At 41.3% G+C, this 19,529-nt stretch overlaps 1 protein-coding gene across 4 annotated transcripts in view; it reads left to right on the top strand.

Moving 5' to 3' along the window:
- myripb (myosin VIIA and Rab interacting protein b) overlaps positions 1–19,529 on the top strand; it is a 159,334-nt gene that overhangs the window by 104,794 nt on the left and 35,011 nt on the right. For all 4 annotated transcript variants that reach the window (XM_061713336.1, XM_061713335.1, XM_061713334.1 and 1 more), the window contains exon 4: positions 5,573–5,709. In XM_061713336.1, coding sequence (XP_061569320.1) covers positions 5,573–5,709 — 137 coding nt within the window. The remainder of the gene's footprint in view (positions 1–5,572; positions 5,710–19,529) is intronic.

Raw genomic sequence — 19,529 nt, 5'->3', positions numbered from 1 at the left:
CAGTGCCTAAAACACATTTTATTACCATAGAAAAATTAATTTATAGTTACCGGTATTAAATGACTCACCTCCCTTTTTCTTTTTTTGTATGTTTATGAGACGTCCTTTATTATTTTATGCTCATATTTTTTCCTCTTTGTGCTCAAAACATAAATTAGTCAATAACCATATCTTTTCAGAGATGTCTTATATTTGTTCTGCATTCACGTAATAACGTACTCAGGTCAAAGGTTGTGTATTGTATTTGTATAACTGGTCAGGCACTGCTTAGTTTAAGGAAAATGCTATTCCTCACATTACCATAATTTGACAAGACTGTCAATAGTTGTTCATTTTTGTTTGTTGATAATTGTTGATTTTTGGACTCATGTAACAAACATAATCTGACCTGGTAGACATGTGGATGTTGTAGGAAGTTTTTAAGTGAGTGAAGCTAGGAGAAGGCAACTGAGCACAACCTGGCTGCAGCTAAGAAATGCAAATGTTCCACTTCAAGTTTAGTGTCTCTGGAGAATCAATGAAAACCCAGTCATTGCAAAATCAGAACATTCTGTCTCTGTCCTTCCTCTTCACTTGAGTTCAACCCGTCAATAAAAGTTATCATCTGTAAACTAGGCTTGGAAAAAAATGTACCCTGCTGTGAGGGGAAGCTTGGGTTTCTAGAAAGGTCACATGACTTAATTCCATCAGATGACTGAAGCTCAACAGGTAATTTACTGGGGATTGACAGGTTATAGTTTCTAAAGTGCTTGATGAGAAACTGTCTTATATCCTGACAGTTATAGCTGTCTTATATCACCTAGAGTGCACTAAAGCTGTTGGAGTCAGATATGTACTTTGTGCGCATGTGAAAGTGACATGAAAACTCACTGATTCAAAGAAAATGCAGGTGTTTACACTTCCTGAATCATAATACTGTTGCAGTGCATTTTCACTGACAACCAAAATGAAATGAGAAATGAGAACTCTATGTTTATAATTTGGATTTACAGTTTGTAGAAGTAGTGGCCAGAGATGTGACTTGAACTGAATTGAAGCCCAAATTTGTTACAGTCATCCACGCAGTTAGATTGTTGGTATCTGCACGAGTTGATCTTCTGCCTTAACAGTGTTGCCAGATACCCGAAAGCAAATTATCGCGCGAGAGCCCGAAACTTATCATATTTTATAGTAAAATTATTGTACGCTACAAAAACAGCAGAGTGAGGATTAAATCAATAAAACATGAATAACACCAGATCAATTGAAAACAAGTGAAGCTGTTATAACTGATTCCAAATCAGACTAATAGTGAATAACAGTCCTGAAAAAATTCTCACTTCTCGAGAGTGATTGTGAAATTATCGTACACTTCCGCCTATTGATCGTACATTGTACAGAGGTCAAAATTATTCTACAAATACGATAATTATTGTACATCTGGCAGCTCTTTGCCTTAATGATCAGACTTGATAGACAAACTGATTTGCCTGCAAGCTGAAAACACACCAGCATAAACTTTTTAAGGTTTCAGCAGATACCGGTCCATTTTCTGATAAGTGCTACTTAACATAGATCTTGCTGTACTCCTTTTTGTCTTTTCATTTCTATTCCTCATGTGTGGATGGTGGTTTTATGTCTGGTGCAATGATAGAGTTGATTTAAAGAAAGGTACTAGATTAAATAACGCATCAAGCTTTCCACCGATTCATTTCTTAACTCAAAGGCTTTAACCTCCCAACCGTCAGGCACTTTGAAGCTACCCTGGAACAGAAAATAATCTTGTTATATTCTATTCCATAAACAATACCAGCCTCTCACACAGGAACAATTTCAGGGGAGAAAATAGTTTGTTTGATGTTGTGTTATAGTCAACCCCCAGCTTTCTTTCTTCTGTTTTCATTTCTCTTTCTCTACAGCAACTTCAACAGAAGCTGGAGCAATTAATTAGAAAGGCCCATTATGATAATAGTTTCCTTTGCGAGGAGGTTTGGGAACAAAGCATATCAGCTACTTTTTACTGCACTTCTTTGCACTCTTCCATATATTTTATTTAGACCACAATTAGATTTGCAAATTGGTCCACTGAAGTATAAAGGGCAACAGGGCTTTAGATAAGAGGAAAGTGGTGGTTCCGCACAGAGCTGAGTGAAGTGATGATAGAGGAAGGGTAAACCTAGTGTCAGGGGACCCTCCACAGGAATCCCTGTTACTTATTCATGCAGCAGCTCAGCATCGGGGAATCTCCCAGCCTCATTATGAAATGAGTATTCGCAGGAGCTCATAGAACGGGGAGTTCTTGCTTGAAAGCTTCTGCTTATCCACTTCACTCTTCTCCCCTCTTCAATTCTTTTTTAGATCAGATCACTCAAGGGAAGCAATGTCAAGCTTCATTCGCTAAGACGCCTTTCCCACTGTCCTTAATCCCTTTTTTTTTTTTTCTGAGAAGCAACGCTTGCTTGTAAAAAGTTTGTGTTGCTGGCATGGAAGGAACCAGATGCCTGAAGCCTGTGTGGAAGTTGTCAAAGGCTTCAAACAAGCCAGCTAAACTTCCTTTTCTTTTGTTCTTCATGTTTCACCTTCCATCTGGAAAACATCCTCAGTTTCCAGATGGAAGGTGAAATGTTTTCAAGAACAAACGAAAAGGAAATGCATTTCTTTTGCTTTAAGCCTTTCAGAGATACCCTGACCTGGATGACAGAGACACCAGCTTACTGGGAGTTTGCTGTATTTACTTTGTTTATTCTCCAACATGACTGACATTTGAGAATTTTTGTTAGACTAAATGCCCTAAATGTAATAGGGCTTCAAAATACTAGTTGTTAGGGCTGGGCGATATATCGAGATTTTAATATATATCGATATATTTTCAAACACGATATGGTACGAGACAATATCGTTTATATCGATTTAAAAAAAAAAAATGTGCACAACTGTCAACCTCAGTGGAAAAGTCTGCCTGTTACTGTCTACATTGTATTAATTGCACAGTGTATTTTAATTTAATTGTTATGCAGGAAAGGGATATTTGTTTTATTTTATTCAAGAAGCATTTTTATTCTATATATGCAGGCAGTTTATTTTTATTTCATTTGTTTTATACATTTTGATATTGTGCAGACCTCTGTTAATAAAGGTACCTGTGTGACATTTGGCACGAGGCTTTGTATTAAAACTGACTGTTTTTTTAAGGGTTTGCCTCAGAAAAAAATGAAGCTAACAGAGATGCTATGCTATAATGCTTTGGGGGAAACCCCAATTAAGGCACAGAAAAAATATCGAGATATATATCGAGTATCGCCATTTAGCTAGAAAATATCGAGATATGACTTTTGGTCCATATCGCCCAGCCCTACTAGTTGTAATCCGAAGTGTTGTTGAAACCTTTCCAATATCTGTTCCTGGCATTAAATATAAAATGAGTAAAAGTATGAAAGTACTTCTCAGTTTTGATGCTGGATGTGTTGTCTTAATTCATTCTTAAAAACAGTTTTTTGTTGTTGTTTTTTTTAATCTGGCACAGAGGATTATATTGTTAACATATTAAGTGTTTAATCATCTTCTTCATGACTGACATTTCAAAATTGAATCAGCTGTAAATAGGGCAGAAAGAAAAAGAGTTCAGTTGACATCAGTGTCACTCACCATGACGATAAAACATAACAGGCTCTGCTAAACGTTGCTATAATAAGTACGGCAGATTTACATCTTGAAATTCTTTATATCTTGAAATGCTTAAAACAGTGGGCCATTAAATCAAAACTAAAAAGTTTTAACAATTCAACATCTTTTCAAATGATGTTATTTGGCTGAAAGGACATTCCATATCCTAGATACAGATGCATTTGGTAATGAATGAGATCTTCACTTCTCCTAACCAGATTTCTTGTTCCATCTAATTTTCTCCAGTATCCCTCAGTTCAAACGTTGCCCCGAGATGCACCGGCTCACCTCAGAGCTGCAGAGGAAGCTCTTTGTACTTCTGCCCTGTACCATGCCACCTTAACGCTCGGTTGCTCTTACTAATTCCTTCATGTGCTTTTCTCCTCGGGCCCAGATGGAGATATGAAAAGAGCCAGACCTCTTTACTGAAGCCTGGCCGCCACCTTCAAAGTGACTGGGTTGACCCTTGGCATGAAATTAAGGAGTTGAGCCCATTCACTAGCCCAGCTGATGGAGGCAGAGGATAATAAATCCAGGGGAGGAAAGAGTGGCGAGAGATTAGGGAGGCGGGAGGGAGGGATAAATGCGGTAGCTCCTTCAGCCTCAGGGGCACTCAGGATCCTTTTATTAGCATGGTCATATTCATCCCCTCCTTCCACAGCCTGTCTTCTCATTGAGCATCAACATCCACACTGTGTGCACGCTTTCACTTTCTCCTTGCTCTTTCATAATCAGGGAAATGGAAACGGTGACATATCGCATGTGACATGGTTACACTGGTTTAGTATAATGTGTCCCCAGGCCTGTTATACTGAGGGCAAGTAGAAAAGGCTCTGTATTGTAGTCTAGGCGTACAAGTCACTGTTCTGAGGCACTTAAGTAAAGTACAAACAATAACGCATGCTCAGTGCAATTTTCTGTAATATGTGCATACCATACTTTAATTAGATGGACAAAATGTTAAGACGCCTACAAAAATGAAAGTCGTTAATTCAGATAATATTCAAAGCATCTAATATGCATGTGTGTGTGTGTGCTCATATGTACATTACGGCTCAGGACTGTTTGTTTCCTTGAACAGCAAATCTACTGTTGTTTGGACTAACTGATGTAATGGACAGCAGATGCAAATGCCAAAGGAGAGCAGAAGGGCCACCGAGATTAAAAGCAGCTGGCAGCGTTTCATGCAATCCAACGCAACGCAGTCGCAAAAAGGGAACGCTTTTCTCAGGGCTTTTCATAACCCTCTCCGCTATGAATTTATTGCAACTTATGTAATAAAGCGCTCCGTGCCAGAGTCTACCCAGCTGGAGTTCAAGTACCCACCAGCCTGTGCACTTCAAAATGAGGAAGAGCCTCTACAAAGAAAACAAAAAAGTCACATCTGAAAATGTGAATATTCACAGCAGATAGACATGGTAGTTTTTACATTGTACATTTCTGAGACTAATCTTAGGGTGAACTTGCTGGAGCGTTCACTCCTGGGAATATTGGCACTGCTCTTGAATTTTTTCCACTTGTGTATAATATTTCTTGTTGTTAAACAATGGACTCTGTTTTGTTTGGAAGTCGCATCTGAGTGATGGATACTGGCAGACTATCAACACCTCTCCTTTTAAAGTGTTTTTAATTAGCGACACCTGGAAAAAACGGAAAATGTCGATTAAGTGTATCAAGTGTAGAAAAACTCTGCATCTCAGAACTATCTGCCTCTTTTTAATCTAAGAAAAGCTTACTACATTTCCTAAGTCATCAAAGCGTTTTTATGTTCCTGTGGATTATCCCAATAATTAGGAGACATGTGGAGTTAATGACGCTGGCTCAAAATTAAAGTTATAATACCAGCATAATTATAATAAAACCACTCTTTCAAGTTTGACAGTTCTTGACTTAACTTCATCTTTTGTCTTTCCTTCTTTCTTATCTGCAGAATTTTTAGGACGCAGTCTCTCGAATGGTATTATAACAATGTGAAGAGCCGCTTCAAGAGGTTCGGCAGCGCCAAGGTTTTGAAGACTCTGTACAGAAAGCACATTATTGAGAGAGGAGCACTTTTTGATCTCCCAGGTAACATCATCTGTCTGTTTGTCACATCATGTTTAAAGCCATTTTACTGGTTTCACCAAAGATATGGGAGTCTTCCTTCAAGTAAAAAAGAAAAACAAAGAACAATCCAAGATTTTGGTTGCATGCACGATCAAGGTCACTTGAAGGTTTGGAAAACGATCGCTCAGTATTTTTCCACACATTTTATGTGATTATTATGTAAATCTTTTACATTTCTGGTCCTGTGTGACTTTGCTTTCTATGCATGTTGCAGTGCTGCTCCCCGTGTGTGAGTATGTTGGAGTTGATAACAGTGGCAGGCTGTGTCGGAGCTGGTCCATGGAATTGTCCTGCCAGTTAATCTCATGCTCGGGCCACTTTGCGTCGGCAGCAGGGCGGCTTTTTTTTTTTTTCTTTCCCTAAACAGCCTCCACTCCATTGAATGCCTCTTTCATCCAGCTGGATCCTGATCGGTCTGCTTCTGTGGCTGACAAAAAGGCATTATTTCATATCCTGATATGTGGGATTATAGGGATAAAGACAGCACAGAGAGGATGAATCAGGTCAGACTCGAGGCACAACTGGATTAGGTTGAGATGAGAGGATGTTTGGGAATACATCATGTCCACAAATGAAGTTTAGTTTGTTCGAGATTTAGAAAGCCATTTCGTCAGCCTGACTAATATGAGCAAAATAAAACCCTCAATTATAAGAAATTATGTTTGCTACGATGAAAGCCACAAAATAATAGTCAATCTGCATTATTAAAGCCTTTAATGCCTTTCACATTTTATGTAGGCCTGTTATATACACTTTCCTCTCCACAGATTCACATTTAGCCTTCATCAAAATCAACAGTGTGCAAAAAAATCTTAAATAAAAAAACTTATTATAACACCAATTATAGAAGAACAATCGAATTAAAATAAACATGGCGGCAAAGAAACTTTAAAATATACAAAAAAACGAAAAACACAGACATGTGAACACAGTAAAGCGATTAAGAAGAAACACGCAAAGGGCAACATTTTTTGAAATGTAATAAAATTTGAAAAAGAAAGGATCAGGTTAAGACAAATGACCAAACATTCGTACTGCTTGAGATGATTTTATAGATGCAATGTTGGTCAGAGTTGGGAGGGAACAAAATACACAAATGTGTGTGGCTAATATATCCCAATTACACTGCTTTTGAACATTTTACAGCTCATGTTGATCATTTTCACAGTTGGCATTCATGTCTGACGCTAGTTTCTTTTGTGAAATCCAAGTGGGAAAAAATTACTTTCTTTTCCAGTTTTTGATTTTCTTCTCCACTTTCTTTTCTTCGTGGGTCTATATTGTCTCCTCTCTGAGGGAGGGATTATGTGACTCGGCTGATGGTCTAGCAGCCTGCATGAACAAAACAGACTGCACTGCTTATAATTCTCAACAAAAACCATTGCAGCTCCCGCTAACTGGCAAGCTGCCTCGCCATATGATGTGGACATACTGCGACGTGTTTGCACGTGACGGCGCTGAAAGCTGCTTGCATCTTGATATTAAAGCTTCAGTTACTTCTGCACAAGAGGTACTTGCTATCAAAGACCTTCTCTGAGTTATGTTGTCCATTCGTGCCTATGTTTAAATAGATTTCTTTTTTAATTTTTCACGGACTTAGTTCAAGTAATTTATTAATCTGATTGAAAACAGGTTTTTAAAAGAAATCTGTTTGGAAACATCTGTCCAGTTTTTAGCTAAAATAAATATAAGTGTTTAACTATAACTGGCTCAAATCCAGACATATATCAATAGTATAAAGGGACCTTGCTCATTAGCTAACTGATGTTACACCCTATCTATACTGGTCTCTTCTCTTCCGGCCGTTCTCGTATTTCATTTTCAGTCATTTTCATCAAGGGCCAGTAACACATTTTTCATTTTTTTTATCATCACCAAGGGGTTCGCTGGTCATAGAATCAATTCTGTAAAAGTGTGAAATGTCAAATGTCAGCTGATGTGGCTGCTGGTGAGAATGATGTGAATGTTTAACATCCATCAGGTCCCCAAAGAAGCGTTCTGACCTTCACAGCAGCAGGAGTAGAGCGGGAGCTGTACTTTCAATCCCGTCTCCTCTGGTGGAAGAGATACCAAACCATCAGCTGTTTGTTCATGTGCACATAAGAGGCGCAGACACACTGGTGAACTTTGGTAATTATTGGGGTGTTTTGAACGGGTACATTATTCAGAATAACCAGGATTGTGTTCATTTTGTGTAAAAAGGTTTGAAATATCACCTTTTAAAGATAATTATTCACTCATTTTGTTTCTGATATTCTCACAACTTCTCTTTTTTTCTTTTCTTTTTTTTAAAACTGTCAGCATACATAATAATGGATAGTACCATGATTGGGAAAAACTTACTGTAATCGATGAGCTATGTGTGATTCTTATGAAGAGGACTAAAATCACTGATATAAAAGACGAAAGGACAAGACTGATAGGAAGAAAAGACAGTGATGGGTGCAGTGTGTGTAGTGTGTTGATTACTGTGGTGTTTGTGTGATGTGTCTTAGTGGTCAATTGTTTTGCAGTAAAAAGGACAGACATCAGACATACCAACAAGACAAAAAGATATAAAAAGAAAAGGATGAACAGAAAAAGGGTGTGTGTGTGTGTGTGTGTGTGTGTGTGTGTGTGTGTGTGTGTGTGTGTGTGTGTGTGTGTGTGTGTGTGTGTGTGTGTGTGTGTGTGTGTGTGTGTGTGCGTGTGCGTGTGCGTGTGTGTTATGAACATTCATCCAAATATAAAAATGCATTCATATTCATACACACATACATGTACAGTATGTACACAAATGTGTTTTAACCTTGATTTAAAGCGAGTGATGGTTTCAGCATTCCTGCAGTTTTCTCGAAGATTGTTCCAGATCTGTGGAGCATAAAAGCTGAATGCTGCTTCTCCATGTTTGGTTCTGATTCAGGAAACACGGAGCAAACCTGAACCAGAAGACCTGAGAGGTCTGGATGGTTGATATGGCAACAACAAGTCTGATGTACATTCAGTTATGTCTAAACTATCAGAAGTATTTTTTAAGTATTTTCTGTGTAAGGACCTCAGAACCGGAGTGATGTGGTCCCATTTCCTAGTTCCAGTGAGAATTCGGGCAGCAGCATTTTGGATTACCTGTAGCTGTCTAATAGATGTTTTTGAGTCTCCTTATAGATATAGTGAACCTGGAGTCCAGGTGGAGTCCTTAAGGACAATAATAATATTAACAATCATAGTATCATTCTTGCTGGCATTATAATTATTAGGAGTACTACAAACACTAACAAGCGTAGTTCTCACCATCATCACCGCCAATACCGTCACCATCCTCCCTGGGTGCCCCAGATCCTCTATGGGCATGCAGCCACCAGGCACCCCCACACCGCAGTAGGGAGACCAGCTCAAGAGCCATCTGCAGCCCCTGGGACCCCCACAAGGCCTGCACCCCCACAAGGCCTGCACCCCCACCCACAGGAGGCCAGAACCCAAGGGCCTAGGGCTGAGGGAAATATCACATTTAAAAAGAATGATCCACTCATTTTGTTTTTGCTATTCTCAGAACTGCTGTAAGTGTCTGAAGTGGATCATAAATGCCTTTTGAAGGCACTATAGGATGATTTAAAGTGAACAACAGGCCAAATGCCAATAAACTGAGTTTATTAAATGTGACATTAAGGGGGACCGGAAGTGACCTGCAGACGCAATGGTCGGAGGACACTAGAGCTCCTACTAGCTATCCCTCAATTTTGATATTTAGTCAGGTTACACGTTTTGAAAATCTTATTTACTGAATTGATAAAGTTCTAGAAGATGTCGGGGAACAAGAAACTGGGCTGTTCGCCAGCCAAAACTCCTGCAGCAAAACGCAAACAGTCAGAGGACGGCGGCGTGGATGCTAACATTGCTAGCAGCGTGAGCGTGGCTATTGAGCTAGCGTTATCCAGACAACAAGATAACCTGGAAGCAGCGGTGACACGGGCTGTTCAGGGAGCTATCGACGGAATGAAAAACTCTGTAGAGAGCTTGGAGAGGAAAGTGGAAGCCCACATGGAAACTGTCAATGGACTGGTCGCGAAAGTGGATCGGGTACAAGCCGAGACGAGAGCCATGAAAAGGGAAGTGAGTAACAACACCGCCGATCTGGAAAAGTTGCAGCTGAAAGTTGCCTCGCTGGAGGACCAAGACCGGCGGAACAACGTGAGAATTACAGGGATTGCAACCGGCAGAGAGGGAGGGGATGCAATCGCTTTCCTACAAGAAATGCTGCCAAAGTGGATCCCCTCGCTTGGTGAAACCAAGATTCAAATAGAACGCGCCCACAGAATCCGCAGCAACAAGAACAACGGCCAGGCTACCATGATATTCAAAGTGCTCAGGTATCAGGACCGCAACACCATCCTGCAAGGGGCTCGCGAGGCGAGGAAAAAAGCTCCCATACAGGACGCCGGGAGGACAATACGGTTCTACGCGGATTACAGCGCATACACGAGCGAGAAGAGAAAGGCGTATGGAGAGGTGATGAAGGAGCTGTATGAGAGAGGCATCCCAGCTTTTCTACTCTACCCGGCCACCCTGAGGATGACTATCAACAATGAACAACGCACCTTCACTTCAGCGCGCGAGGCCGCACAGTTCCTGAGGAAGGATGCCGGGGAGGGACCGTCGTCGCGCCGCCGGCTGTTCACCGTCGGGTCGGGAGATGCGTCGCGACCGGAGGAGGACGACATGGAGCAGTCCGACACTGCGGACCAGCGCGGATGAGGTCGGGATCGACCAGCTGCATCATTGGAGCACGGTTGTCTGCTATGACTCTCCGGGGGAAAACTTGACCCGTTTTGTTGTCTTGTGCCGGTGAGGTTCGCACGGAGAGCGCACGTTCGGGTCGGAGGAGCTTGCGGCTGCAGGGGGCGTGGTCTGTTCGCACCGCCCCCCTACCTGTTGCAGGGTTGAGGTGGGGGAACTGTTTGCCAGAATGTTTATTTTATATTTTTATATCTGGTTATTCTAGGATGCCCTAGTTATGAAAATGTTTACTTATGGTTGTTGAAGAAATAATCGTAGAGGGGGTATTTATATTTACCAAATACTTTTTTGATTTATGGCTGGAATTGATGACAGAGGTCACGATATTCACAGATATGTGCCTATTTTTGTTTTTACCTGCACTTTATTTTTTACTATCTAATTATTTTGGATGAATAAGGGATCTCCGGCCAGGTGTATGTGTTACTGCTGTGTGTTAACCTGATGGGAGGGAGTTAACTGTTACAAGGGAGGGATGGATAGGAGTTTAGGAAGTCTTGCTGAGCTGCGTTATGCAGAAGTCACACGGATCGGAACCACTGTTCAGGGGGGCTTGGGGGGGCGGCAGAGGGAGGTGGGAGGATGGGTATCTCGGTTATGACTTTTACATCAGGGTTAAGCCTTTTATTGTCACATCTGGAGCAATAGCTACCCATTTTGATAATGGTTAAGCTAACTATTTTGAGCTATAATGTCCGGGGACTGAATGCAAAACTTAAAAGAGTGAAATGCTTAGACTTACTCCGTCGCAAGGATGTAGATGTAGCATTTATTCAAGAAACACACCTGAGGTTTGAGGATGTATCACGCTTTCAAAATAAGCAATATAAAGTTGTGGCTTCAGATTGTGGGAGTTCTAACTCTAGGGGGACAGTCATTTTGGCCAAAAGGAGCCTGACCTTAGAGGTGGAAAAGGTTAATAAAGGGACATCAGGCCGCATAGCATATTTATGTACATCCATATATGGAAAGAAAGTAGCCTTTGTATCAGTATACGCACCAGCAGTTTTTGACCCTCTCTTTTTTCCAGAACTTACCAAGGAGCTTCTGTCTTTATCAGACTATGAGCTGATTGTGGGAGGGGATATGAACGCAGTGTGCGACCTTAACTTAGATAGATCCACCTTGTCGGTTTCCCACACCCAGCGGGCAGCATCAGCTGCTCTCAACGCCATGATACAAAATATTAGCCTAGTTGATATGTGGCGCATTCAGAACCAGGGCATTAGAGACTATACATACTTTTCTGCGTATCATAAATCACATTCCAGAATCGACTACTTTCTGCTCTCTTCGAGTCTGAAAACGGGCAGAGATCACATACAGGTGCTGCCGGCGATACTATCTGACCATAACCCGTTGTTGATGACGATAGATCTTAGTCACAAACTCAATAGAACACCGAGATGGCGCTTTAATACAACGCTTCTGCAGGATGAGGTATTTGTAACACAATTTAGGAAAAGGATTACAGAATTCGTAGCCAAAAATATAGGTTCAGTAGAGGATGCCTCATATATATGGATGGCCACCAAGGGGTGTATTAGGGACTTTACATCCTCTTATGCATCTCATCTCAAAAAAGAGAGGAGCCGCAGGATCTGCGAGTTAGAAAAGAAATGTCACATACTTGAGAAGCGGTTAAAGGGTAAATACGCTAAATCGACGGAAAAAGAACTGAGGGGAGTCAGGGTGGAGCTCAGTGATCTGTTGAGGAGGCGAGCGGAATTCCTCATGCACAGAGTCAGGCAGAGCTATTATTTTAACGGAAGCAAACCAAGCAGGTTATTGGCGCTGAAGCTTAAACAAAGCGAATCCATCAAAAGGGCTAATAATGAATTTACATCTGACCCAAAAGAGATAAATGTCGTGTTCCACTCTTTTTATAGGGAGCTGTACAAATCAACAAGTGATTTTGACTCAGAGAAATGTAGGCAATTTCTGAGCAGTCTGGATTTCCCCACGTTAGGGGAGCAGGAAGCAACAGATCTGGGTCGTCCCATATCCTTAAAGGAGCTGGAGACTGCGCTTAGGATGACAAATAAAGGGAAATCGCCAGGTCCAGACGGCATACCGCCAGAGCTCTTACTACACTTCTGGGATATTTTGGGACCTGTTTTGTTGGAGTCGATCCAATCAGCGGTTAAGAAAGGCTATTTCCCTACTCACACTAACGCCGCCCTGATTTCGCTGATCCCTAAAAAAGGGAAAGACAAAACTGACTGCTCCAATTACAGACCAATCTCGTTAATTGACTCAGACAAGAAGCTGTATTCTAAGGTACTGGCATTACGTTTGGAGAGGTACATGGACAGACTAATTCATAAGGATCAGACTGGCTTCATGAAAGGGCGCTTAGCAGCGGACAATATCCGACGCCTAATACATGTAATTTATGAAACTCAACAATTACAGACTCCATGCGCGATACTGTCACTTGATGCCGAAAAGGCGTTTGATAGGCTCGTGTGGCAGTATCTGTGGGCGGTCCTGGAGAGATTTGGACTGGGGAGAGGGTTTGTCGACATGATTCGTGTTTTATATGTTAACCCCACCGCCATGGTGTCCACGAACGGCTTACACTCAAGCCCCTTTCCCATTTTTCGCGGGACCCGACAGGGATGTGGCCTCTCGCCAAGTTTATTTATTCTCTCATTAGAACCGCTAGCCCAACATCTGAGGGAGAGCCAGGTCGTTGCTCCTATTCGGATTAAAGCCTCGTCGCATACCATATCGGCTTTTGCTGACGATGTACTTATCTATTTATCAGACATCGAAAAGTCAATACCCTCTCTTTTAACCACTTTTGAAGAGTTCAGGATGTTATCCGGCTATAAGATCAATTGGACAAAGTCAGCTCTGATGCCCCTGAATGAACCAGCGAAATCGGTAGTTTTACCTTATGACATTCCCATCACAGCAGGGATCACGTATTTGGGCATCCAGATTCAGCCTTCACTGCATAATATTGTAAAAACAAATTATGAGAACATTTTTAAAGAAGTGGAACGTGATATAGCTATATGGACTAAATTACCAGCTTCACTGCAAACAAGGATTGCCTCTGTCAAAATGAACGTGTTGCCTCGTCTCAATTTTGTTAGCATGATGATTCCGCTCCCTCCTCCGGCGGGATATTGGAAGAAAGTTGACTCCCTGCTACGAAAATATATCTGGAATAGTGGGCATCCCAAAATTAAATTCTCCACCTTACAGCGATCAAAGCAGGAGGGTGGGCTGGCCTTCCCAAACTTTATGAGGTACCATCAGGCATTTCAGCTACGCCCACTGAAGACATGGCTTGACCGCTCCTCCCAGGTAGCCTGGAGGGATGTAGAAGATGCACTGGTGTTTCCCTACAAACTCGAAGGGATCTTATTCTCTGGATTATCTATCAACCAATGCATGTTACGCTTTGGGCCGGTTATTACAAATTCTATAAGAAATTTCAAGACGGTTGAGAAGATTCTTGGGGGGAATTGGAAATGGCATCTGAACACTCCGCTGTGGGGGAACAAGAATATTGTCTCAGGGAATAAACCGTTTGAGTCAGCATCATGGTCCTCAAAGGGTGTGTATAATCTCGGAGATGTATTTGACCCAGGAGGTATGCTTAGCTTTCAGACACTGTGTTCTCGTTTTAATCTGCCAAGGACATCTCACTTTCTATACCTCCAACTACGGTCGGCTCTTCGCGCCTGTGGTGTGTTGACTAACTCTAAGCTGCAGACACACCCTGTGGTGGGCTGGCTACTCACAATGAACACTAGGGGTCTCGTATCAGTGATGTATTCACAACTTCAAACACTCACACAGAAGAAGTTACCCCTGGCTAAGGTATGGTCTAGAGACTTGGCTGTTGCGGAGGAGGACATAAACTGGGAAAATGTCTGGGGGAACACATTTCATGCGTCCAAGAACCCCAACCACCAGTTGATTCACTATAAGTTGTGTCAGAAGGCCTATCTGACACCACTTTTGAGATTTCACATGAAGTTGTCAACCAACCCGAACTGTGACTTGTGCTCCTTGAACACACCGGGAACATTTAAGCATATGGTATGGGACTGCCCGGAGGTTCATGGCTTTTGGAGGAAGGTAACAGTGACTTTATCTAATATAATTGACAAACCTGTACCTCTGGAGCCGACTCTCCTCTTGCTCAATGATGATTCACATTTGGGGCTGAATGAGAAACAACGCAAGGTTTGGCTGGCTGGCTTGACGGCCGCCAAAAAACTGATAGTACAACGCTGGCTGCCTCCTCACAAATTGTATGCTAGAAAATGGCTGGAATACTTTCTGGATGTGGTCATGCTAGAACTATCTACAGCACGGGTGAACAAAGCCAAAACCTCTACACTGGACTCATGGAAGAGAGCCGCTTCGGCTATAACGAACCTGCTTAATTCAGAATAAAGGAATTGTGAGGCGTAAGACCGAGAGGGAGGGGGGGGGGGGGGGAGAGATGCCGCCAGGGGGAGGGAGGGAGGGGTACGTTGAAAATGTTTGTATTTCTCAACCTTGTCATGTGAGATTATAATTTCAATAAAACAATTGTTCACAAATGTGACATTAAACAGTGGAGTTACTGTATAGTGTCATTGTAAAGGCAACCTTTCTTCATGCACATGGAACATCATCACTTTTACATAAAGACTAAAAAAAACAACAGAAAAAGGTACAGCTCCAGTGCAGATCATTGAAATCTGTGCAGAAATCTGTTGTGTAAAAAAATGCACCTTTTCAGTGCAAAGATAAAGGAAGAGTCAATGTCCTTTTGTGTGTTTATGTATCTTTGCAATGTATGTTTATATCACGGCTTTGATTTTTTATGATCTAAGTCTTGTTCAGTTCTCCTATTTTAATTTACTTGGTTTACTCATGCTCTTTTGTTGTTTAGACTCATGTTTTGTGTTATACTTTACTTCCTGTTTTATTTTGATGGTGTGGAACTTCCTCTGTTTGTCCCTGTAACAATTGATGACACCTGTGTCATGTAATCCCCTGAGTGTTTGTCACTGTGTTCCAAATAGCGTACTTGAACACATTTGTACACAGCGTTCTTACATGTGCAGCTTCTGGATGAGCTCCAGTGCACCATGCATGCTGCAGCACAATGATCGTATTAGGGACACACTTATGCACTAAAAATAGTTTGCGTATGTGCACAAGTGCTTCAGCTATAATGTAGCCAGTGTATGGTTTTTTTGCTTGTAATTCCCCCTTGCTGATTTGTTGCCGTTTGTTTTTCCTGCTCCCTGTAAAGTTTCCCTTCTGTTATTAACTTGATCACTAGTTCTTGGTTTTTATTATCTGGATAATCACATATCTTTTACATATTGTAATAATAACGCAAATAAAAAACAAATCTATTCATGAGAGTAAGTTAGTCTGAAAAGATTCATTTTGAGCTGGATTTGAAGATAGAGAATCTGAGTTTTTGATGTGTTGTAGGAAGGTTTTCAATAGATGGTGGTCAAACAAGTGGCTGGTTGGGTGAGCTGGATGGCAGAGGAAAACATAAGCATACAAGTGGGCGTGTTGAGGTGAAGGAGGTTGGCAAAATACTGAGGGTCAAGGATGCTGAAGACCTTGAAGATGAAGAGCAGGATCTTATACATGATTCAAAATTTGGAGGAAGTCAGTGAAGTTGCTGCAAGACAATGGAGGGGGTTCTGGTAATGATGTAGGGAGAAGCTTTAGACTGATAGCGGTTTAAATAATGATGGGTATGTTGTTACAGTACAGTACGGAGGGGATGTGACCAGGATGTGAACCACAACACCAATATGTTTGGGTGACAGATTGGATTTGGTACCAGTAATGCAAAAATCTGTTTTGTTACTGCTAAGTCTCAGAAAGTTGAGGGAGAACCATAATCTGATTTCCTGTAGTAAATCAGAAAGGGAAGAAGTGTTGGTGGACAGATGGCATTGGGTATCATCTGCATATCAGTAAAAATGGATGATATACATGGAAAATATATGGCCAAGAGGAAGGAGTAAATAATAAATAAACATGACCAAGGGCAGAGCCTTGGGGAACACCAGACTAGAGGGGGGATGAGTGGGATGCAAATATTTGTCATTAAATAAACTGGGTGCGGCCAGAGAGACAGGAGATGACCCAGTCCAGAGGTATATCTACAATTCCAATGGAGGCTAGTCTGTTGATCAAAACAGTATGGAGGATGGGGATTGTAAGGAGTCCAGAGTCAGCTGTCATACTAGCTAATTGCTGGATTTAATATTTTCATACTGTGTAGTGGGTGAAAACCAGACTGGATTTGATCACATTGTCAAAGAGGTGAGCCTGAATCTGAAATACAGCTGTTTTGTTCAAAGACTTTGGAAAGAAAAGGACATTTAGAAATAGAACAAAGCCTACTGAAATTATTGGGATCTGCACTACAGTTGAATATTAGAGTTACTTAAGCATTTTTGAGAGATGAGGGAACACCAGAGGTTAGGGAGGAATGGACGAAGGGAGTTAGGGAGGTCGGAGAAAGAACAGATGCTTTAACAAGACTAGTTGGGAGGGGTCAAACTAACAGGTAGATGTTTCAGCTTTGTCATCTTATCTGAGGTCAGACATGTCATAAGCTGAGGGAAGTTTGAAATGAGAAAGTGGAAATGGATATTCGGGAGAGGTGAAGTACATGTGCTCTCAGAATAACTGCTGCTGAATATTGTCAGTCTTTGTATTTAAAAAAAATGCCTTAACCAATTTACAATATTCAATTGGGTAGAAGTGAGGAGAACGAGAGTCCGGTGGGTATATAGTGTTCTGTTAACCAGTGAAGAGAGTACTTGTGTAATGACATCACGTGAACTGATTTGATCTGCAGAGTAATTGGATTTTGCAGTGGATAGCATGTCGTTTTAGTAGAGGATGTGATTATTAAACGAACCCTTATAGACAGTGAGGCCAGATTTTCTATAAAGACATTCCAGTCGATGTCCTTTAATCTTGAGCTGACAGTTCAAGTTTGAACCCGGCTGCAGAATGAGTGCAGGAGATGGTCTGTATTTTCCAAGGACCCAGGTTTCCAGAGGATTGTGAAGTTCAAAACAAGGAGTAAAAGCTCATTTCCATGTAATTTGTTTTTTCTTTCCATCCGCAGGGTGTTGCAAGGCTAAATCAGTACAAAGGTTTCGATCCATAATGTTAAATCACAAAAAAATTGCAAGTGAGAAATACTTGTAAGAACTTGGTATTGTTCATAATGTCAGTTTAATCCTTTTTTAACAATTAAGTGGCTACAAAAACTATTTGGACTGTCAGCACAGAGTCGGTTGGGTGTGGATCCAGTGATATACTGAGCAGTAATGTGGTGTCTCCGACTGCTGCTTTTGTCAAAATAGTGTGGCAGAAGCTAAACTTTCAAGAGGTTTGCACTCAGAGCTCCTACTTCACCTTGCAAGATAAACTTGTTGAACTATTGCTCAAGTGTCTCAGACGCTCAGGGGAATATTTTCACTTTTGGGATTATTTGTGTTGTCAGTGTCATTTGACCTGAAAGTTTGCAGCTTCAGAGCACTCTGGTCAGCCTGAAAGGAGGGCCGAAAGTTCAACAGGAGCCCAGAGCCACCGCTGCTGAAAATCACTTAGCAGAGCTCAGACCTGCATGAACGCACTCATGTACTGTAAATATGTGGGCTTCATAGATATGTGTGAAATGAAAATGTACTATAGACCCAACCCCCTAGTAACTGCACCTCAGTTTGTAGTCCTGATGAGTTTGCACAACATTTATCATGTGAAATTCTCATTTTATGCACTCTTTTAAAAAGCTTCAAAACATTAGAGGGTACAGTGAGTTCGCAGCTCATTTCTCAGTTGTAAAGCTTTTTTATGAACTAGTTTTTGTCTTAAACTCCTGTCTTTTGCAGTGGCTTGTGTGGGATTGGCATTTTCTCCAGCTGCTGGCTGAGCATTTTTCGGTCCCTGGGCGTGGTTGTTCCTGGGTTGTTTTCCAGTGGGCTGTTCCTGCCCTGGTTTATGCATTAGAAAGATTAGCCCAATGAAAGGGGAATGTGGTTGGTTCCTTTCGGAAAATGTAACAGTGGAAGAAAGTTAATTAATGAAGACCTTTCCTCCTTCATTTAAAATTTCGGCTCCGTCATTTAAACTTTAAAGCCTATGCTCTCTTGTGGCCAATTAATTTCTGCACACATGAACATGCATTTGTCAGAGCTGCCATAACCATCTGGACTTTCAGTAACACATTGTATATAACGCACAAAATGTATTAAATTGTTTACTTAAGCTCAATATCAATCATCTCTCTATTTAACTTTATCATAGATTTGAACTTCATCAATATAAGCTCAATGGAAAGTGTGTAAAATTCCAAACTATCTTCCAAATTGGGCAATAAACCTACCGGTAGTGTGGGATGTTTACTCTCCTCCACCAGCCAACCTGCATGATGTAAACAGACATCCTGTCAGTTGCTCTGAAGGCTTTGTTTATGAGACTGTGTGTGCTGCCAGATGCTGCATTGTAATTGAAAGGAAGCCGCTTGGACTCTGCTTCCTCCTCCTGCCACTGCTGCTGGCACTCCAGGAATGTTGTTACTGGCTCATTTATTTATAAACCCTCATCTCTTTCTATATTTCTTTCCCTCGGTCGCTCCACTTAGCCTTTGTTTTTGAGACTATATGTGTTTAAAGAGCATGCAATTTTGCAAAATGTCTCTTTTTTATTTTTTGAAAAATGATTTAGATTTAGCCTTCATTTATTAGAAATGGTCTCATTGGACCATATTGTTCACCTGTGTTGACATTGGTTTTATTTTACTCTGCACTTAGTGCATGGAGCCTCAGAAGAGGAGAGAACAGTGAAGTGCAGCGTTGCATTAGCAATATGTTAATTGCACCTTTCATCTGAGCCAATTTTAAATGTTTGCTCGCTTAAGAAAAACTAAGAAAAGGCCATTTATGTGTTTCTTTACAGCTAAACATAATCGTGAGAAGTAAACATTTGGCTAAAGGCATACTCAA

The sequence above is a fragment of the Cololabis saira genome, chromosome 22 (assembly GCF_033807715.1).
Source record: "Cololabis saira isolate AMF1-May2022 chromosome 22, fColSai1.1, whole genome shotgun sequence".
Classification (NCBI taxonomy): Eukaryota; Metazoa; Chordata; class Actinopteri; order Beloniformes; family Belonidae; genus Cololabis; species Cololabis saira.
This window is presented reverse-complemented; position numbering and strand designations above follow the sequence as displayed.